At 49.0% G+C, this 22349-nt stretch overlaps 1 protein-coding gene across 7 annotated transcripts in view; it reads left to right on the top strand.

The window, feature by feature from the left end:
• The first annotated feature begins 7252 nt into the window (after positions 1-7252).
• Positions 7253-22349, top strand: part of SLC4A11 (solute carrier family 4 member 11) — a 105050-nt gene continuing 89953 nt past the window's right edge. The window contains exon 1 of one of the 7 annotated variants that reach the window (XM_064712035.1): positions 7253-7280. In XM_064712035.1, coding sequence (XP_064568105.1) covers positions 7268-7280 — 13 coding nt within the window. In that variant the 5' untranslated portion in view covers positions 7253-7267. Of the gene's footprint in view, positions 7281-13863; positions 13979-18570; positions 18949-19901; positions 19991-20380; positions 20399-20661; positions 21169-22349 lie in introns of those variants that run through there. The other 6 variants (XM_064712034.1, XM_064712032.1, XM_064712033.1 and 3 more) reach the window with 6 other exon arrangements.

Genomic DNA, 22349 nt, shown 5'->3' with positions numbered 1-22349 from the left:
AGGTGGGGAAAAAAGAAATATTATGGAGATTTTTTTTTTACTTAAAAATCTAACACCATGCAGAGCTGCAGGTCTCCCTGCTGCAGGATTTTTGGAGATGCTGAAATGATCTCAGAGGATGAGTGAGCCCTCCTGTGAGGGGCACGTTTTAAATCCTCGGAGGACACCTTAGGAAGCCTCTCCATAGGCTGAGAAGCTCCAAAAGCTCTTTAATGTGTATTTGTTGGTAGTTTTTATCCAATCCAGGGCTCTGGGATGGAGCATATTCATGGATCAGTAAAAGGAGCTGGTTTTACCCTCTTGAGATGCCCTTTTCCCTCCATACCCATCACCAGTAACTCCCACCTTGTTCAAAGGCTGGCAGCACCTCAGGGAGCCCCTCCATAGTCTGGGAAGCTCCAAAAGCTCTTTAATTTATATTTGCTGGTAGTTTTTATCCAATCCAGGGCTCTGGGCTGGAGAAGATTCATGGATCAGTAAAAGGAGCTGGTTTTACCCTCTTGAGATGCCCTTTTTCCCTCCATACCCATCACCAGTAACTCCCACTGTGTTCAAAGGCTGGCAGCCCACAGTGCTCCAGGCTTTTGCTTTCTCTGCAGAACCAAAACCTTAATGGGATGTTTGTTTGGGAATTGTGGCCAGGAACACTCACCCTGGGTGGATGTTGCAAGGAGAGGGGCTGAGCCTTTAGCTCCTCATGGTTTTCACAGGGCTTGCTCAACTCTCCCCTCCCAGTTTCTATTTCTTGCTGCTGATCACGACAGAGGAAATGTGCCAGGTGAACCTTTTAGTGTTTCAGAAAGTCAGATAATGACCTTGAACCCAGCCAGGATGGTGCTGTCAGCACCTCAGGGTGTTTGGTGTGATGGGGACACTGCCACTCAGTGATGTCAACCTTTTTAATGAGTGAGGCTGGATGCAGCCTGGTGTCCCAGCCCACACCAGATCCGAGCAGGGATGAGCTGGATATGGGCTGGAATCAACCACAAATTGGGCCAGACTTTCCTGAGCTGCAGGATGTTCCTTGAGCAAGAAGGGATAAGACTTTGGAGTTCTCTAGAGCTGTCAGATCTTTACCTTGCTCAGGGTAGAATTTAAATAAATGAATTGTAGAATATTCTGAGTTGGAAGGGGCCCACAGGTGTGGCATTCACATTTTGTAGAAAAATCTTTTCACCCAGGATTTTTATCCTGAGAAACTGAGAAGCCTTAGAGAAAAAGGAAAACAATAATTATCTGATTTGCTTCTCCTGTGTTTTGCTCATGTGGAATGTGTTTGGAGATTGTTTACCCACAGGTGATTGTTTCAGTGGATTCTGCTGTGAGTTGTTTTCACTCTTTGGCCAACTGGGGCCAAGCTGTGTCATAAGTTTTCATTATTATCTTTTTAGCCTTCTGTAAGTATCCTTTCTGTATTCTTTAGTATAGTTTAGTTTAGTATTCTTCAATATAATATAGTATCATAAAATAATAAATTAGCCTTCTGAGAACATGGAGTCAGATTCATCATTCCTCCCTGCCATGGGGCACCCCACAAATACAATACACAAGGATCATGAAAGTCCAACTCTTGACCCAAGAATCCCACCCTGTGCCTGAGAGGGTTGTCCAAACACTTCTGGAACTCTCTCAGGCTGTGCCTGAACTTTTGGTATTGGGACAGAACCAGCCTATCTCTGATAGGACAGAGTTCCCTTCTCCTTCCTCCTGCTGGGGAAAAGAAACCAGGGATGTGACATCTGGGGAGAGCTGCTTGTGGTGAAATCACACAAAGCTGGGTCACAAACTCAGCTCAAACCCTCAGTGAGGGCTTCTTGCTAAAACTACCAGGAGCACCTGATGGATCAGTGTGGACCAGGATGGAATATCCCAATGAATGCCTCGAGCACAGGGAGGTGAGAGAAGCCCTGGGGGAATTTGCGTCACTCACCCAATAACACCACAATGAACTTTCAGTCCTTAGTGGTGTTTGCAGCATCATTTTTAGAGTGCAGGGACATTGTGACTGTGAGAGTTCAGGTACAGCAAGCATGAAAGCAGCCTGGTGTGAGAGATGAGTAATGTGATGAGCAATCTCACAATTAAAAGGCAAATATCATGGATATATGTTAGGAGAAGATTTATAGGTTTATATTTTACCCCCCTTGTGTTGTTATTGGGAGGTGGCCTGGGTTTGGGATATTTGGGAAGGTGGGATTGTTACTACATCAACATCTGACCTCTAATCAAGGTTTAAGGACATGATCTCCACCACTGGACAGCAAAGGAGTTGATGGACAGCAGGGACTAAAGGGTTAAAAGGTGAAACCTCCACTGTGTGGATGAGCACATGGTGGGGAAAATCCTCTGCTCTTGATGCCAAAATTTTCTCTATTCAGTCTTCTGCTGTATTTTTGATAAGGTTTTAATAAACCTTTAGATTTTTTTGAAAGTGAGTATCATTTCTCATAACCACAATGAACTTTTGGTCCTTAGTGGTGTTTGCAGCATCATTTTATAGTGCAGAGAACATTCTGACTGCGAGAGTTCAGGTGTAGCAAGCATGAAAACAGCCTGGGGTGATAGGTGAGTAATGTGATGAGCAATTTCACAATTAAAAGGCAAATATCATGGATATATGTTAGGAGAAGTTTTATAGATTTGTATTTTACCCCCCTTGTGTTGTTATGGGTTTGGGGCATTTGGGAGGGTGGGATTGTTACTACAGCAACATCTGACCTTCAATCAAGATTTAATGAAGGGATCTCCACCACTGGACAGCAAAGAAGGAGCTGATGGAGAGAAGGGACTGAAGGGTTAAAAGGTGAAACCTCCATTGCATACATGAACACATGGTGGGAAAAATCCTTTGCTCTCAACACCATAATATTTTCTCTATTCAGTCTTCTGCTGTGTTTTTGATAAGGCTTTAATAAACCTTTTAGATTTTTTTGAAAGGGAGTATAATTTCTCACAACCACAATGAAATTTTGGTCCTTAGTGGTATTTGTAGCATCATTTTAGAGTGCAGGGGACGTTCTGATTGTGAGAATTCAGGTGTAGCAAGCATGAAAACAGCCTAGCTAAGCTGGAGGGGAGCCCTGGAGCCAGAAGGTGGCTGGCAATGAACTGCTGTGGTGTTTCAGCCTCTAATCAATAAATACTTGTAATGGCAGGCAAACTCTCTATTAAAAAGCTTTGAGAGTGTCTGTTTTGTGTCTCCAGGCTGAAAACAGCCGTGCCAGGGCAGCAGCCTCCCTGATTTGCTCCTTCCTTTGTTTGCTCCCCTGTTTGTGGCAGCAGCTCAGGGGGTGCCTCAGTGTGACGGGCAGAGAAGGAGATGAGGGGATGGAGTTCATGTCCCCCATGAGCTGGGACAGGAAGGGTCCTCAACCAGCCTGATGTGATCTGCATGGACAGGGAGATGAGGGAGATGGGAATGCAGCTTCTCACCTCAATATTTTTATGTTTTATTAGGGAAGAACTGCTCAATGAGGGCTTGGCGCGTTTGTGGGTAAAGACAAAAATATCACAAATTCCAGGCTGAGGTTGGATGGGACTTGGAGAAACCTGGGACAGTGGGAAGTGTCCCTGCCCATGGCAGGGTCTGGATTTGGATCTGGATGAGCTTTACCATCCCTTCCAACCCAAACCACGATTCCCTGATACCTGAAGGAGTTTTTGCCCAGGTGGATCAGTGTGGTTGGTCCAGGGAGGGGATCAAGGTCAGTTTTGGCTGCGTTGGAAAAGGCACCCTTGGAGCTTTCCTTCCCAAAACTCAGAGCTGTGTGGGGTGACAATAAACCCAATCACTTAAAGATCCTCCTCTGAGCAGCACTGGGCATTAGTTGGTGGAATAACATCAACTCTGACCCTAATTTTGGCTGCTTATCTGGTTCCCAGCAGGCTTCAGTGCTCAGAGACAAAATCATCTGAGGCTGGTGCTGCCTTGGGGGAAGCAAATGCTGCAAAGAGAGGAGTTGTTTCTCACTCTGGAACCAAAACATTTCCCAAATCAAACCGCTGCCCAGCTTATCAGGGTGTAAATACATTCTCCTGTGGGAACAGGAACTGCAGGCCAGTCTGAGCTGAATCTTGCTGCCTCTCTTCCTATCAGTCTGCTGCAGTTTCTCAGACACTGGAGGTCTGCAGAGGGTTTGAAATGCATTATTTTCCTCATGTTTTCTTCATGGGGGAGGCAGCAAAGACCTTGGACTACCAAGAAATGTTTGGTTTCATTCAGAGCTGCTCTGTGGTGGGTGTTACACCACTGCTTTTATTTCTTTTCTCAGAAAACCCCTTGTTTTGGTGCTTCTGGAGCTGAAAGCTCAGAAATCACATCACAAACGCATCTTTGGGGATATTTCAAACTGGTTGAGTTCTTGGGGGTGTGCACCACCTCAAAAAAAAGGAAGGCCAGAATGTTGTGATAAAGGAATTGTGCTCCTGACGTGTTTTATTCCGTCCTTGGGTGTAATCTCTTGCCACATCCTGGGACTTGAGGCTGGTGAAAGGGCAAGGCATGTGGGAGCTCCCCAGAGAAGGAAATGACTGTCAGGTTACTCTCTGCTTTAATTCCAGTTATTTCTATCTATTTTCTCAGGATTTCCAGCCAGGAGCCAGCCTGTCTGTGAGAGAAGCATCTCAATGGATGAGAAGGTGCCAGCACTGTTGTAGGTGGCCCTTTGAAGTCTGCACATTCTCTTCAGCCAGGAGAGCCCAAAATACAGCCTGGAAGAGAAGGACAGGGAGCAGGAGTTGTAATTTCAGCTGAATTCTGCAGAATCAGGAGCTGCAGCCTGGCAGGTGGTGGACAGCTCTGAACTGCAGCTCTCAAAGTCGGCAAATAATGGTTGGGTTTGGTTCATTTTGGGGTGTAAAAGTTGTTTCTTCTCACTGGGGTAAGAGGCAGCAACAGGATTAAAAGATATTTCCTATGGTTCTGCAGCCTCAGGCGGAGAATGAGGACAGGGGAGTATGGATGGGCTATGAAATAAATACAATATAAATATTAGGGAGTCTTGCATCTCTTTGCATGTAGAAATCTTTCCTGTAGCAAGGAAATAATTTTGTATTTTGGCACAGGACTGATAGTGAAACGCTGAATTCAGAGATAAGAATCACTTGTTTTTCTTCCAGCTCTCCTCTATTAAAAAGGAGTAAAACTCATCAAACCTCCCCTTGTTTTTTACATGAAAACCTTTGGGGTTTTCTGGTTTGTGCAGGAAGAATAATCTCCTAGGAGATGATGACCAGACTGGTGTTGAACTGGCTTAATGTTGGAAAACTTCCCTGCTAGTGAGTCAAAATTCCCTTGCACTGCTCCTTTCCTGTTCCTCATGGCACTAAAACATGGCAAACTCGTGGCCTACTTGGAATTTTTTCATGGAATGGTTTTCTTTGTAAACCTGCAGGTGATTTCAGGCTTCTTACTTTGGGTATCAAATGCTTAAAAGTTTCCCTTTCTGCCTTGTAAAGACTGAAAATGAATCTACAAACTTCCAGATCCCTCTGGGACAGTTTTTCCTGTCCAGAAAGGGTTGCAGAAGGCAGATCTAATCTCTCAGCTGGACTAGATGATCATTGTAGGTCCCTTTTGGCTGGAAATATTTTACCTCAGGAATGGCTTGTTCTGCTGGTTATTCTTTCTTCCCTCTCATGGAAAAGGGAGGTGTTTGGTTGGAGGAAAAAACCTCTCTGCTGTCCTTTGTCACTGTTCAGTGGGAGTCACTAAATCCCTGCTGCCATCAATAGTCTGTGGCATTTAATGCAAAAATATCATTATGAAGATACTGAGCTGCTTCCTAAAGGCATTGAGGGCTTTATTTATGCCCTCTTCCAGGTGGTGGGAATGCTGCTGATCCAAATTAACTTGAAGAACATGTGCTGGGCTATCAGCACTAGAAGAGCTGGGTTTTGGTTGATGTGGCAGAAGGGAGAGCAGCTCAGCCCCTCTGTTGGGTTGTGCTGCTGCACTGGTTTCCAATAATTGTTGTTTTACTAATTTCAGAGTAAAAAACTCCTTTAAATTGCTGTTGGTTTGAAGGGATGGGCTCTCAAACCTGAGGCTCTGGCTCTGTGGGGGCTCTGTGCTCTTGGTGAACCCAAGGAGGACACAGTGAGTTCTCCTTCTCCTCAAGGAGAGGTGGTGGAGAACATGGTGAATTCTCCTTCTCCACAAGGGGAGGTGGTGGAGAACATGGTGAATTCTCCTTCTCCTCAAGGAGAGGTGGTGGAGGACACGGTGAATTCTCCTTCTCCACAAGGAGAGGTGGTGGAGGACACGGTGAATTCTCCTCCTCAAGGGGAGGTGGTGGAGAACACGGTGAATTCTCCTTCTCCACAGGGGGAGGTGGTGGAGAACGTGGTGAATTCTCCTTCTCCATATGGGGAGGTGGTGGAGGACACGGTGAATTCTCCTCCTCAAGGGGAGGTGGTGGAGGACATGGTGAATTCTCCTCCTCAAGGGGAGGTGGTGGAGGACATGGTGAATTCTCCTCCACAAGGAGAGGTGGTGGAGAACATGGTGAATTCTCCTCCACAAGGAGAGGTGGTGGAGAACATGGTGAATTGTCCTTCTCTGCCAGGAGCTGCTGCCCCCATTTCTGTCACCCAGCCCTTTGCTGGTACCTGTGCTTGCCACATCCCTTGAAATGCCTCTTCTGCCACATCCTCTCACCAAATATCCCATCCTGGTCCAGGCTGGTATGTGGAAGCTCCAGTTGTGAACCTGTGATGGTTTTATTGGGGTGCTCTGTGCATCCCTGCCCCTCACCCCCTCTGTCCCACTGCTGGGGAGGGTGGCACCTCAAGGAGGTTTTTCCTGCAGCCCAACTTGAGCTCCATGAGCACAATGAACTCTGAATCCCCTTTAGCAGTGAGGAAAACCCTGCTGGGCTTTGAAGCTGTTTGTGGAACTTGAGGGGCTTTTAATTATTATTATTATTTTTCTTTTCTGTTCTTATGAGTCTGCTGCCAGCAATTGTATGTGCTCAGTGAGATGAAAGTCACCATGCCCAAGTGTGAAGAATCTTCACAAACACATCCCAGAATCTGATCCATTTTTGTGTTAAAAGTGGGAGTTTAGCTTGTCTGGAAGCTCTTCCAGTTGCTCACAACTTCTCTGTGCTGTAAGTCCTCATGAACCTGCTGCTGAGTCAGTTAAAATCTGCTCTTTTTTTGCCTGGAAAATGATCTTCATTAGGCTTGTTTTTGTTTCTGCTGCTTCCTGTGTGTCTTTGCCTGGTGTGAAGCTGCACTGCTGCCTGGTGCCCTCCTCTTCCTCATCATGAAGGTTTCAGGTAAATATTTTTGCCTGTGGATATGTGTGATTTAACTGGAATAATTAGTCAAGGGGCTCTGCATGGCTGGAGTTTATTCCTCATTACATCTTGAGAAGCTGCTGATTGTCCCTGTTTTTTATCTGCTGCTTTTGTTGTGTAATTCTTTATTGCACTCTCACATGACATCATCTGGAGCTGCTGCTCTGGGCTTTGGGCTTCAGAACATGTTCAGCTGAGTCTTGGGCAAGGAGCAGAGTTTATTACTAAATCCATTAGAGTTCTGAAAATAAATAACCACCATGCTGAATTCCTTATCACCAGCACGTTGCCTCCAGCAGAAGTGAAAATATTCACATTGAGTGGTCACTGACGGCCTGAGAGGGGCTGAGGTTGTCAGTGCCTGGAGTCACTGAGGGTTTTTAACTTTAAATTCTGCTCTACACACACAAAAAAAAAAGGCTGGCAAGTGTGTTCTCCACTGGAATCAACAATCTCTTAATGCTCTGAGGCTAAACTAAGGCTGAAGTCAGCTATTCAGCTGTGGCTCCGTGCAAATCTATTGTGTTTATCTCTGCCCAAGATGTGCTCATTAGGCAGCAGGACTCTTTGTGTAGCTGGAACATCATTTGAAGGGTAGGATTTTCCCAAGATTTTCCCCACAAAGAAAGCAGAGCAGTGGAAAAGCATCTTCTGCTGAATGTCCCCCTCTTCTTCAGTAGCTCCAGTGGCATGGCTGAGCCTCAGTGCTGGACAGGGGGGGCAGCTCTGGTTTCTGTGGCAGGGACAGCACCCAGGGAATGGCTGGAGCTGGTTGAGGTTGGAAATCAGGGAAAGGTTCCTTATCCAGAGGGTGCTGGCAGTGCCCAACTCCCCAGGGAATGGGCACAGCCCCGAGGCTGCCAGAGCTCCAGGAGGGTTTGGACAAGGGTGGGATTGTTGGGGTGTCTGTGCAGGGCCAGGAGCTGGCCTGGATGATCCTGTGGGTCCGTTCCAGCTCAGGATATTCCATATTCCATTCCACAGATATGCCTTACCAGGGTTTGCTGTGTCCTGTAAGGAGGTGTTGGGTCTCTGGCAGCAGGGAGACACAGCCTGGGCTCTCTGCAGGGTGCGACAGCCCCTGTGTGACACAGAGACCCCAAATCCTGCTGTTGGCCAGCCAGGAATGGGGATGTGCTCTGGGAAGCTCCATGGAGAGATCTCTGATTGCTGCAGGAGGCAAAACAGACACCCAGGTGCTGAGGGGCCAGAGTAGGGCTGGAGCTGCTGCTTGGGAGGTGCGTTTCAATCCTACACTCCTTGGGAAATAACTTTTTCCTTTATACCAAAATTGACCAAAATTATTTCTGGTTCAAAGTTTTGGGTGGACTGGCAGTGCTCAGGAGCCTGTGGCTGTGAGAGAAACCACATCCATCTGCTGCTGCTCCTCTCTCTCACAGCATCAGAAGGACCTGGAGCTGCTGGAGAAAATCCAGAGGAGGCCATGGTGCTGCTCCAGGGGCTGGAGCCAGGCTGGGAGAGCTGGGGGTGCTCACCTGGAGAGGAGAAGGATCCAAGGAGAGCTCAGAGCCCCTTGCAGGGCCTGAAGGGGCTCCAGGAGAGCTGGAGAGGGACTGGGGACAAGGCATGGAGGGACAGGACACAGGGAATGGTTCCCACTGCCAGAGGGCAGGGTTAGGTGAGATACTGGGCAGGAATTGTTCCCTGTGAGGGTGCTGAGCCCTGGCACAGGGTGCTCAGAGAAGCTGTGGCTGCCCCTTGGTCCCTGTAAGTGTCCCAGCCCAGGCTGGACAGGGCTTGGAGCCACCTGGGACAGTGGGAGGTGTCCCTGCCACGGCAGGGGTGGCACTGGATGGGCTTTAAGGTCCCTTCCCAAACCATTTCATCATTCTGTGGTCTCAAGTCAGGATTTTTCTCACTTTTACCCCAATTCCCTCTCTGGGCAGGGTTAGGTGGGATATTGGGAAGGAATTGTTCCCTGGGAGGGTGAGAAGCTGTGGCTGCCCCTGGATCCCTGGCAGTGCCCAAGGCCAGGCTGGACGGGGCTTGGAGCACCCTGGGACAGTGGAAGGTGTCCCTGCCATGGCAGGGGGTGGAACTGGGTGGGCTTTAAGGTCCTTTCCAACCCAAACCATTCCATGACTCCATGATCCTCTCCAAGCTGCAGTTCTGTGGCTCCTTCCCAGGGAGGTGGCACCCAGGTGGGAGCTGCTCCCTTTTTGTCTCCCTAAACACCTCCTGGAGGTGGGAGATCTTTACAAATCAACATTTCAGGCCATGAGGAGGGGCAAAGCCTGTGCAGTGAGCACAGTGGTGATGTCTGAGCTCCCAGCCCTGCTCTCATCTCCCTGCTCTAGCCGGGGGCAGCACGAGCTGGCTGCAGGCTCTGGCCTAATGAGATCTGCATGTTGGCATGGCTTTGGCCAGGGAGTTTCTGCCTCCAGCTCTGGCACAGCCTGCTGGAGCCTGGCTGCCTTCCCCAGCTCCTGCCAGTGCCAGGAGGAAATCACCATCTGGGTGCAATCTGCAGCTCAAGGAGCCTGACCTTCCCAGCAGCTCTTGGTTGAGCACCAGCTCTGCCCTCCCTGGGCTCCTTCCCTTGCTAGGGAAAAAGATTGTACAGGAGGGAGACAAAGGAGTGAGTGTTTCTGTACATTTTAATCAAATATAGCTGATTGTTTCTTCTCTTTTCTTTTTTCTTTACCTTCTGATTGGGAACATGAGCAAGGAGCAGCAGAATATTGCCTCTACCTTAAAGCTTCAGATTTCTGGGTCTGCTGCTTGTGCAGCTGCCTCCTGCACTCCCCTAATCCCCCTTGTGCTGAAGGGACTGTTGTGCCTTTTGCTGGAGTTGTTTTGGGGTCTTCTCTCTCTTACTTAGATGAGTTTCTCAGGTGGGGGCAACCTTAAAATATTTGACTCTTCAAGGAGGGCTTGATGTGCTCCCTTTCACCTGGGTGAGCTAATGCTGCTCAGTGTAATATTTATTTGTGCCAAAAAGAAGATGGCAGTTGCTAAACTCACCTCAAAGTCTCAAAACCTCCTCAAAATTCAGGTCACTGGCTCCTTTGGCTTCTAAATTTAATTTCTTGGATTCCTGAAAGCAAACCTGGTGCCTCAAACCAGCCTGGGTCTCCCCAGAGCAGCCTGAAATGGGATCCCCAGAGCTGCTCCTGAGGGATTCAGCTCCAGGGGTGGAATCAGAGAGGGCTGAAGGGATCAGTGGTGGGATAAACACTTAAACCCATCCCAAATGCCAAGGCAGGAGTTACCTGGAGCTCCCAGCAGGTCGCTGCTCCCTCTGCTGTGCTTTTTTATTGCAGTGTCCTGCAGGTGATGGCACGAGCAGGATGTGCAGCAGGGGCTGGGAAGAGAACTCAGGTTTCCCTCAAAGAGCAGGAGGTGAGGTGGGATTTAAGGAGTTCATGATGCAAACAGAATAAAACAACCCAGACTTCAGCCATGGTGGTACCTACATTTTTAATTTGGATCTCCTAAGCAATTTCTTTGCTTTTGTTTCAAGTCTTGGCTGTGTCACAGCTTGGGAATCCCAGAGCTGCTTCGTGAGGATGGGATAAGGGTTTCTCTGCAATGCTTGGGTCCACCTAGTGTTACTTTCTGTGTCCAGGCTCTTGCAGCCTCCAATGTGAGGCCATCAGAAAGGAAAAACAAATATTAAAAAAAAATCAATCAGAGTCTTGGAAAAGCATCCTGCTAAAAAGCAAATACACCTGGCATCTGTCCCTGCCTTGGAGGGAACCCAAGTATCTTCTGCTGGGATACTTGGCTGATCCTGCTGGACCAGGCAAGCAGGTCCTGTATGATCTGGTTGTGAAGCAAAAATCCACTTCCCGCTGGTTTCCAGCCACAAACCAGCCTGGCTACAAAGAGCTGCTTAATGCCAACCAGTCAGTCAATAGGGGAGGAAAATGAACTTCTGCCTGGGAGGGAGGTTGGCTTTGTGCATAAAGTTAAGAACCTGCTGGAGGGGAATGTTGGGATGAGGCTCCTCAGCAGCTGATGGGCTTGGGGAAGGGTGGAACTGCTGCTCCTTGGATCCAGCTGTCCCTGGGTGGCTGTGCTTGGCTGTGACAGGGCAGAATGTCTGCAGAGATCAGGTTTGGAGAGCAGGGATAGAGCAGAGAGAGCCAGACACTGCAGTATCTGATGTCCCCTCTGGTGCCTGGCATGGTGGCAGATAAGCTGATACCCTCCAGAAAATGTCACTGGTGGAGGGCTAAGATTTCTACCATGGGACAGGCACTGCTTTAATGATAATTTATCATAATGGGAAATATGGTTTGGTGCATTAAAGGGGAGTTAATACCAGGGTCAAGTTTTCTGCCATGAGCTCAGAGCCCAAAGGATGCAGGAGTGGAAGGGATCTCAAAACTCCTGGAGGAGACTTCTAGCTCTGGGAAGTTGTCCCTGGATGCTGTCATGTCATTCCTAGTTATCCTCTTCAGGAGGAGCTGCAAGGTGACCCCTGGGCACACTGGGCTCCCTCTCACCTGGTGCAGCTGCCACGTGCTCAGTGTGGGCACAGAGTTAAATGTTGTATATAAACATGTACAGCTAAACCACTCAAACATTCACTTCCTCAATAAATGCATCCTCCAAGCCAACATAAATTAAATTGGATTAAATTATTTGGATTACAACCAAATCCCCCCACTTTTTTTCCTCTTTTTGGTGATGTCCTGGTTTTGGCTGGGATAGAGTTGATTTAAAGCGTTGTGTTTTGGATTTAGTATGAGAATAATGTTGGAGTAATAGCTTTAACCTTCAACTTTTGACAGAGAGTTTCCCACCTCTGTTCAAATGATGTCAAATGCTTTCCTGGGTGATTTGGGATTTTTTTTTCCTTGGATGTGGTTTGTTGGTTTAGAGGATGGTGAAGGTTCACTCAGGGTATGCTGCCTCCACACCAAGATCTGTAGCAATCAAAAGCCAAGATGTCAATAAGATTTCTTTAAACTTTCTTCACCCCTCATTTCCAAATATCCGAATTTTGTGGCTGCCCCTGGATCCCTGGAAGTGTCCAAGGCCAGGCTGGACAGGGCTTGGAGCAACCTGGGATAGTGGAAAATGTCCCTGCCCATGTCAGGTGGGGTGGGACTGGATGGTCCTTAAGGACCCTTCCCACCCAAACCATTCCAGGATTCCCAAATTGCTGTAGCTGGATCAGCTGAGACCCTTCAGGAGGAAATAAAAATCAAGAAATGGAGAAACAAAACAGTCCCAGTCCAATTTTCATGGTGTAAGAACTTAAATGTGCCTTTTTTTTCCTACAGCAAAGGCTGCAGGTTGCTTTTTTCTGCCCCTGCTTTTAAAATTTCGTTGTTGCTGCTTGGTTTGGTAAAGAACCTCAGGCTCCCTTGCTGTGCTGTGCCCCAGGGATTTATTTTGACCCCCAGCTGGTTGGTTTGGACTCAAAAATTTCTGTGCCAGGTTACTTCAGAGGAATTTTGAAGTGCCAGAGAAAACCAGTGTGGATGATGGGACCCCACGGTGTCCATGAGCAGCTCTGATGGGAGAAGCAAAATTTGTCAGAGCTGTGCTTTTCCCTTGCTCTGAAGTTATGAACATCATCTCCCCTGCTAATGCCTCCAGCAGCCTGCATCCCTGGAAAAGTGAATACAGATTTCATTTTGCATTGAAAGGAAGAGCCTCAATCCAGGGCCTGTTGTGTTGGAACAAGGGAGATGGTTTTACCTGAAAAATTACGATTTAATTTTTCATTGAAGGGAAGAGCCTCAATCCAGGGCCTGTTGTGCTGGAACAAGAGGGGAATGAAAGACTTATTTTTTCATTGAAAGGAAGAGCCTCAATGCAGGGCCCATTGTTTTGAAACAAGGTGGGGTGGTTTTAACCTGAAAAATTAAGATTTAATTTTTCATTGAAGGGAAGAACCTCAGTCCAAGGCCTGTTGCACTGGAACAAGGGATGGTGGCCTTAACCTGAAGAATTAATTTTTCTTTGAAAGGAAGAGCCTCAATCCAGGGCCCATTGCTCTGAAACAAGGGGAGGGAATGATTTTAACCCGAAGGATACGTGTCCATATAGATATGAATTAATATTAGGAAGGATTTTTTTCAATAAGAGGATGGTGAGGCCCTGGCACAGGGTACCCAGAGGAGCTGTGGATCCCTGGAAGTGCCCAAGGCCAGGTTGGACAGGGCTTGGAACAACCTGGGCTGGTGGAAATTGTCCCTGCATGGCCAGGGCTGGAAGTGGATGATCATTGAGGTCCTTCCAACGCAATATATTATATAAAAAATTCCGTAGGCTTCTCGAGGAGGGGTCTGCGGGCAGGATCTGCCTTTGCGGTGTCGCTGTCCCCGCCGGGGCCGCGGGCGGGCTTTAGGACCCGGCCGCCTGTGACACCGCCTGTCCCTTCCCCTCCCAGCCGCGCTCCTCGCTCGGGACTTTCTCCAGCTTCATTTTTTTTTTATTATTATTTTATTTATTTATTTTTTTTTAATTGGCGCGCGTGCAGGGGTGGGGGGGGGGTGAAAACCCAGTTGTCTCTCTCTCTCTCTCTTTTTTTTTTTTCCTTCATTATTTATTTATTTTCGGCGGGGGAAAATAAATAAAGAAGTTCTGCCCCCCCCTCCCCCGTCGGCGGCGGGGAAGGCGAAGGCGCGGCGATGGTGCGGACGGGATGAGCGGCGCGGCCATGGCAGCCCGGCGGCTCTTCCACCTCCAGCCCTGCGGTGAGGGACAGGGGTCTGAGGGGCTTCAGGGCTCCGAGGGGCTCTGGGGGACCGGGGGGACCCGGCTGTCCCCCTGCCACCCCCGCTTGCCACCCCGGATTTTGCTTGTTGCACAGCGCAGGGGGTCGCGGCGGGATGCGGTGGGCTTGGAGAGGGGGATGTGTTCTGGTTTTCCCTCTTGGGATGGGGGTAAAAAATCTTCCCTTTGCTTTGTTTTTTATTTTTTATTTTTTCTGTTGGTGACACTCCTGAAGTTGAGCTGCTTGTGCAGAGCGGGATGTTCCAGCGCCGGGGATGCGGTGGGACAGGAGGACACAGAGGGGAAAAGGAGCGATGGAAAGTTGGGGTCTGGCTGTTCTTGGGGTGTTTTATGCCCCGTTTTCACTTTGCCTTCTTTGCACCCAGCATGGGGCGGAGGGCACCGGGTGCTGCTCAGCTCTGCCGAGCGGATGAGGTTGCCTGACTTGGTGTTGGTGTAAAAACCGCAATAAAAAGGAGGGGGAGAAAATAAGTAGAAAAAGCGAAACTTTAATGCGAAAAGTTGGGACAGTTGTGCGCGCTGGGGAAGGCCCCCAGCAAGGAGTTAATCTAAAATGCGGGGGGAGGAGGGGTTTAAATGCGCTGTGTGATTTGGGGTGAAGTTTCAGAGTTATTTTTGCGGTGTCTCCCCGCTGCCCTGCAGAGGAAGCGCTTCCTTCACCGGCATGGCCGCGGCAGCGCTGGGTGACACCGGCTGAAGTGACAGGGACCGCTGCCGGGACTCTGTGCTGGACCACAAGTGACTGTAGGTGGCACAGCAGCTTTGTCACCCGTGCTGTCCCCGCACCTCTGGTGAGGATCGGTGTTCCGGGAGGGTCTGTGCCTCCGGAGCCTTCCCCGCTCCGGTTTAATGGCAAAGTTTTCATTTAGAGCTGATGTTCTGCCTTAGCCGTGTGCTTTACGGACCGTGTTGGATTATGGGGACTGGTTTGGGTGCCTGCAGGAGTAGAAAATCATGGAGATTTGGGTGTCCTGCAGGAATAGAATATCATGGAGAGGTTTGGGTGTCCTGCAGGAGTAGAAAATCAGGGGATGGTTTGGGCTGTCCTGCAGGAATAGAAAATCATGGAGAGGTTTGGGTTGTCCTGCAGGAATAGAAAATCATGGAAAGGTTTGGGGTGTCCTGCAGGAATAGAAAATCATGGAAAGGTTTGGGCTGTCCTGCAGGAATAGAAAATCATAGAAAGGTTTGGGCTGTCCTACAGGAATAGAAAGTATTGGGAAAGTTTGGGCTGTCCTACAGGAATAGAAAGTATTGGGAAAGTTTGGGCTGTCCTACAGGAATAGAAAGTATTGGGAAGGTTTGGGCTGTCCTGCAGGAATAGAAAATCATAGAAAGGTTTGGGCTGTCCTGCAGGAATAGAAAATCATAGAAAGGTTTGGGCTGTCCTGCAGGAATAGAAAATCATGGAAAGGCTTGGGCTGTCCTGCAGGAATAGAAAATCATGGAAAGGCTTGGGCTGTCCTGCAGGAATAGAAAATCGTGGAATGGTTTGGGCTGTCCTGCAGGAATAGAAAATCATGGAAAGGCTTGGACTGTCCTGCAGGAATAGAAAATCGTGGAATCGTTTGGGCTGTCGTGTGGGAATAGAAAATCACTGGAAGGTTTGGGCTGTCCTGCAGGAGTCAAAAATCGTGGGAAGGTTTTGGCTGTCCTGCAGGAATAGAAAATAATGGGAAGGTTTGGGTTTTGGACCTTAAAATACATCACATTCCACCCCTGCCATGGTCAGGGACACCTTCCACTGTCCCAGGTTGCTCCAAGCCCTGTCCAACCTGGCCTTGGGCACTTGCAGGGATCCAGGGGCAGCCACAGCTTCTCTGTGTGGATTTGCACGTGGAGAATCCAAGGGAATTTCCCCCTTTCCCCCAAGTTATTTCAGTGTTTGCAGGATTTTTCCTGGACTGTCTCTAGGTGTGAGCACAGCCTTGTCCCTCCTCTGCCAAGTTCCTGCTCCTCAAGTGCTGCAGCACGGGATAAACCGCTTGAGCCAGGACTGAGTAAACCCAGCTGTGCCTCACCTGGCTTACTGCTCTTGGGTTTGTGGCTGCTTTTTTGGGGTTTTTTGGGAGGCTGGAACAGCGAGGCAACACTTGGAGTCCTGTCTGCACAGCAACCTCAGTGATTGCCACCCCCTGCGAGCCGCGCGTCGCCGCTTCCCGGCTATAATCGGGATTTGTTGGCTAATCCATCTCAGCCAGAGCCCTCCAGTTTTGAAATATCTGTGGCTTTTGTACAGTTGGTGCTCCCTAAGAATGATGGACCGCAGAGGAAGTTCCCCTCCGGCTCTCCTGTTGTTCCTTGGCAGTTTGAATGCTTCAGCTTGTTTAAATAAATGCAGATAAAAAGGAAGGGTTGGGGTTTTTTTGAGTGGAGCCCTCGCTTGACCCACCCGGTGGCATAAGATATCTGTGTGTAAGCTCAGAGTGGCTTGACTTCTAGTAAAGCTGTAGTAAATCATTTGAGGCTGTAAACATTTATTAAAACAAGCTTTATTTTTGTGTTGAGTCAGTGTGAAAACAAAGATGTCTTGGGTTTCAAAGGGAAGGGATCCGCAAGGGAAGTTTTCTGCGCTGGCTTAAAGGAAAGTGTCAGTGAGAAGTTGGATATTTCAGCAGAAGGGAGCTGAGGTAAGAGTTAGGGTCAGATTTTAGCTTCAGAGTTGGAATTTAATCCAGAATTATCAGACTTAGCCTGGTGCTGTTCAATTTGTCTGAATAAGACTAAAACCTCCAATTCTGTCCTGGCACAACTGCGCTGTGCGCTGATGTTCTGCATAGGTACTTTAGGCTTAAGGACAGGTGTTAAATCACATTAACTGGGGAAAGCTGCTTTTTTGGTTTGGTTTTTTTTTTTTTTTTCAGTAATTTTAATAGTGTGCTGTGATTGAGGTGTCTCTGGGAAGCCACAGCATTCCCAGAACCTTTCTGTTTCAGTAGGCTGGGTGGCACTTGAGTTACCTCCTCCTCATGTGAACCCATTCTGGAGAAGTCCTGGTTCCTTGTGTAGGATTGCCCTGGGAGGAAACAAAGCCTGGGAAACTTTAATAACTCATCATCATCATCATGGAGCTGTTATCTACCCTCTAAATATGCAAATCCTTGTCAAGACATCTAGGACAGGTTAAATCCAAGCTGCCTTTGCTATTCCCATCTGAACTGGGAATGCCAAGGCAGTTCCTCAGAGTTCATCCTTACTTGAACCTGAGCAGTGCTGTGTGATTGTGCAGTTTGCAGAGCAGCTCCTTCCACGGTTTGAGCTGGGACCTGGTGATGCTGAAAATCAAGTTTTGTTTTTTATTCCTCTTTTTTAGTGGAAATACAACTTCCTAGCTCTGCTCTGGGCTGGGCTCCCCACAAAGGCTCTCTGCAGAGCACAGCACTGAGGGCTCCTGCATCTGTCAGTGCTGGCTGTGCCATCAAAGGGCTTTGCTGTCACTCATTGCTCCATGGCTTCTTCTGCTCCCTCTTTCTAAATTCATCCCTGGCTCTGACTCCCAATTAAAACCAGCAGGACTGGGAGCTTCACTCTACCTCTGCTGCTGAAGGAGGATCTGAGCTCTGAGCTTGGGTAGGGAATCTGCTGAGATTTGGGTAGGGAACAAAGCCAGAGTAGTGCCAATCCTCTGAGATTTGCTGAGAAAGTGCAAGAACACTGGGAGAAAAACATGAAAAGCAAGGCATTGGAGTGGGCTACATTTTATGCTGGTGAGGACTTTCCTTCCCCACATGTTCTTTGGGGTTCCCCAGCTGATGGAAGTGGCAGAGGAAGGCTGGTGGGGCTGTGCCATAGTGGGATGGATGCCAGCAGTGCTGAATGGGGGCTGTGCTGGGGAAAACCAAGATCTGAAGCTGGTGGAGAGAAGATCTCAGCTGGTCAATGCTGAGAACTGGACAACCTTTGTCTCAAGGTGTTCAGGTGGGCAAACAGTGGAGGTGGAGTTGTTGCTGGGTACAGTGGAGTTGTTGCTGGATGTTACCCACCAAGAGGGGCTCAGGAGTGGAAATTAGGAGGACAGAGCAGCTTGGGAGGAGGATGAGGCGATCTTCCTCCCCTCCTGCTGCTGGGGCAGGTGCTGGCACCCTGCAGTGCCCCCCTGGGATGCGCCACCCCACGGGACGAGGTGTGAGGCACCAGGTTTATTCTCCTTTTCCTCTGCCATCTCCTTTTCCAGGAGTTAACCGCCTCTTCCCCCTGCTCCGAGCCTAATTGCGTCCCCAGGGCTTAACACGCGTGTGTTTGTTTTATTCAACGTGTTGGCTGTTCCCACCGGAACAGGCTGATTTTTCTACTTTTTTTTTTTTTTAGGGATTGGGCTCTTTTTTTTTTTCCTTTTTTTTTTTTTGCTTATTGTGCACAACAAGCTCCTGCACAAGATATTCGTTGCGGGAGGAGGTTGGGAGGGGGGGGAGGAACTGTAGTAATGCCAATACTTCTTGAATATTATAAACCTGGCTTATCAGCCCGACGCAGAGCTGGAATTTGTCTCTTCCTGTGCTGCATCTCTGCTTTCTGAGAGGGGCGTTTAAATACAGCCTGGAGACGCTGCCTTGCCAGTGTGCTCTGCTGGGCTCTGACAGCAGCACCGGGGCTGCTCCAGCGTCTTTGGGCTTTCTTTTATTACTCTTTTTTTTTTATTATTTTTGCACTAAATCCTTTGGGGGAAAAAAAAGGAACTTCTCTGGGAGAAGGCTCTGAGACTGCATGTCCCAACAGTACGCGCTGCAGGAGGCGAAGGGAGACGCGGTTTGCTTCGTACCTGGCTCTCCTCTCTTCTCTGTGCTGATGGAGCCGGCGTCCTTCTGCTACCCCAGGCTCACCTTCCTGCGCTCTCCCTATGGCCAGTTTGGGGCCAGTGCTGGCTCGTCCCAGGATTTGGCCCCGTGGCCGCAGCATTTGGTGCAGCAGAGGTGGAGCAGGCCGGTGGATGGTGCGTGCCCAGGGTTTGGAAGGGTTGGGACGGGGCAGCAGAGCAGCCCAGGTGGGGTTTGAGGTGGGTTTGGAGATGGGAGCAGCACAGGTGGGACTTTGGAAGGGTTGGGACGGGGCAGCAGAGCAGCCCAGGTGGGGTTTGAGGTGGGTTTGGAGATGGGAGCAGCACAGGTGGGACTTTGAGGATGATTGGTGTGGTGGTGGTGATGCTGTCCTGGTCGCACAGTTTGGCATCTCCACCAAGGAGCAGCTCTGGGAGAGCTGATAAACAACCTCAGCGTGGAAAAAATTAAAAATAGAAACTGATCTGAGCCAGTCTTTTGTTTCATGAGCTTGTTCACTTGCTGAAATGGATCCGGCACTGCGTGAAACCTGAAATACCTGCTGGAGGCTCAGCGGGCTCGGTTCACCTCTGGGGTTGTGATGCTGTCAGGGATCCTCTGGACTGTTAGTGAAGGTATCAGGTGTGGGGATACAGGAAGGTTTGAAGATGCTCTGTGCAGGTTTGTCTCACTGTGAGGAGTTACCTTAAAAATTCCAGCTTGGTTCAAATCTTGCTTTAATGTAATATGGGGAGCTTGGTGAATGCTGCTGGTTTAGGAGCTGAGCTCTGTAAGTGCTCATCCTAAGGATGGGAGTCTCAACTTCCTATAAAACTTTTTTTTGGGGAAGATGTCTGGTATTGTATTGCCCTGTTTTCTCTTTAAAGGTGGAGCAAGGAGTGGGACTGGAGACCTCCAGGGGTCTCTTCCACTTTCTGAACCACGCTTTACCTCCTTAGCATCTTATTGCCAGTCTGTGATGTGCCTTACCTGGAAAAGCTCGTCAGGTGGCATGGCAAGGGAAAAAAAAAAAAAATGGAGGAGACTGGCTGAGCAGTCTCAGCAGAGAAAAGGCGTGGGAGGTGTTTAAAAACACGCTTTGCCTGTGGTTCTGTGCAGAGGAAACCAGCCTGGGGCAGGGCCTGGGGATGGGGGCTTGTGGCTGCTAAAGGGATGCCCCTTCCCCAGCCGGGTGCTGCCTCCCCTTGCCGTGCTCTGGTAAATATCATCACTGGGAATTATTTTACTGAACTCACAGGGATTGTCAGAGTTGCTGTAGTAGGGGAGTGACCCAGCCTTGCCAGCATTTGGATAAATTGCTGTTTATTTCTGTTTTATTCTTTTAGGGTTCTGTCTTTTCTGGGTTGATGTTGCTTTGGGGAGGTTTGTTGTTGTTGTTTTTTGTTGTTGTGTGTTTGGCCAGCTTAGACCATTCCTCTGGGGTTTAAGTCTCTGGGGGAGACTTGGCTTATTGTGCTGGAAATCTGGAATTGTAAGGAAAGTGAAGCAGTGTAGAACAGGCTGGAGCAGGAGGAGAGGATGTGGCATTTTCCCTCCAAAGCTTTTTAGGCACCTCACGGTCCAGTGCTGGGCACACACGCTGGGATTTAAGTCCCCTCGGATGAGGTGAGGTCTTTGAGCTCTAATTTCTGCAACTTGCTGCTGGAGCACAGACTTGCTGCCCTGTTTCTCATTCCACTGCATGCATGCATTAACCCCTGCACTGCTGCTGCCGTGCAGCTGAGCTGGATGAAGCAGCAGAGCCCGGCAGGCACGGCAGCTGTATCTTTAAGGAATTTGCTCTATCTCCCTCTCAGCAGCAGGTTTTTTCTCCCCCCCTCCTCCTTTTTTTTCATCCTCTGGCTTTCCCTGTACTTCTCTCTGTAAGGTACAGCATCTTCTCACTTCAGCTCTGGCTGGCACAGAGCTTTTTTTCTTTTTTAAGGAGGCACAGGAGCTTTCTCCATCCTGCATCCAGCAAAACTCTCCGGCGCGCTGCGTCGCTTTAACTACTCTATTTCTGCTCCTGGAGGCAAACAGCTCTGAGAGCTGGTGGGATCCGGGTGGCTGCAGGAGGAGACATCCCAAATCCTTGTTTGGGGCAGTGGTGGCATGTGCGGAGGTGCTGCCCAGGTGTGGGTTTGGCAGAGCTGGGCTGGAGGTGTCCATCTGGGAGCTAATGGGTCGCGCTCTCACTCCACCCATCCGCCGCTCGCCAATTGGAAGTGAGGGACAAAGATGCTCTGGATGGATTCATGTTGGAGCCAGTGAAAAAGCAGGAGCCGGCTCTGCCTCGGCCACCTGAGCGAGTGGCCTTTGGGGACAAGTGCTGCTGGCTGGGGGGAGCAGCCCTGAGGGCAGCAGAGGCATCTGTGGCTCTTGGAGAAGTAGTGCAGGTAAGTTGTGGTCTTAAAACCCCTCCCAGGCTGAAGCACTGCTGTTGCTGGGTGATGCATTTGGTCAGGAAATCTGAAAAAGCAGCTCTGCCAGCTCTTGAATTATTTAATTCACTAAAGTAAGGCAGTGCTTGATGTATTTTCTATGGGCTTTGCTGTGCTTGGTGATGATATCTATTGCCTGTGCTGGGTGTCTCAGTGTTTAAGGATGGAGAATGCCTTTTGAATTCCGTTTAAATTAACCAGAGTGCTGGCTGTCGGGGTTTGAATTTAGTTTCAAGGTATGCATGGGGAGATGAGCACTGAAGAGAGCTTCTCTGTTCTGGTTTTTCTCTTAATTAATGGCAACACATCCTCCCAGCCTGTCAGTGAGCTTTCCATAGAGCTGTTTCACTTGGGGGAAGTGCAGTGCTGAGTGGAGACAAAATCATGTATGTGGTGTGTCTGAAATGCTCCCAAACATCATCCCTGGTGCTGTAGCTGTGGAAGCCTTGTAGAGGAACCATAAACAACATCCTAATGAGTAACATTATCTCCCAGCTTGTCAGTCTGCAGTTATTTCATCACTGGACTGGGGCATTTTAATTTTGGATTGATGATGGACTGGAAAATGGGATCTGGTGCTGCTGCCTCTCCCCCCACCTGTGTTGTTGTTGTTGTTGTTGTTGTTGTGACTGATGTTGTTTTATGGCTCCCAAACTGCATGGGGTGATTGGTGTTGTCCTGCTGAAGCTGGTGGGAATTGCAGACCCTGTTTCTGAGGCTGCAGAGTGCAGCTCTGTGGCCATTTGGGGATCCTTTTGGGCTCTTCTTGCTTTTCGTGGCAGAGGGAAATTTTTCTTTCTGAGTCTTGATGAGAAGCACAGCTGAAAATGTGTTGGGTGATCAGGTGTCTGGGTTCAGTGCTCTGCTTCTGTTTCCAGTACAGACCTTAGGTTTGGCCTGACTTTTGGTTTTCTGTGGCTTAGATCTGTTCCATCCAGTGATTTTGGGGGATGGTGGTAGGGAGGGATGCAGGAACAACTTTGCTGTTAAAGCTTGGCTCAGCCACTGCTGCCTTTTCAGCAGCTGTTTTCATTCCTGGTGGTGATAAGATAGCAGGGGGAAAAAAACTTTCTAGAAATCCACTTTGTTCCAAAACATGACCCTGGTATCCTGGAGGAGGGAGGGATGTTCCAGAG

This window comes from Zonotrichia leucophrys, chromosome 4 (genome assembly GCF_028769735.1).
Source record: "Zonotrichia leucophrys gambelii isolate GWCS_2022_RI chromosome 4, RI_Zleu_2.0, whole genome shotgun sequence".
In the NCBI taxonomy this organism is placed as follows: Eukaryota; Metazoa; Chordata; class Aves; order Passeriformes; family Passerellidae; genus Zonotrichia; species Zonotrichia leucophrys.
Note: the sequence above shows the minus strand (reverse complement) of the source record. Positions and strands in the feature narration are given on the sequence as shown.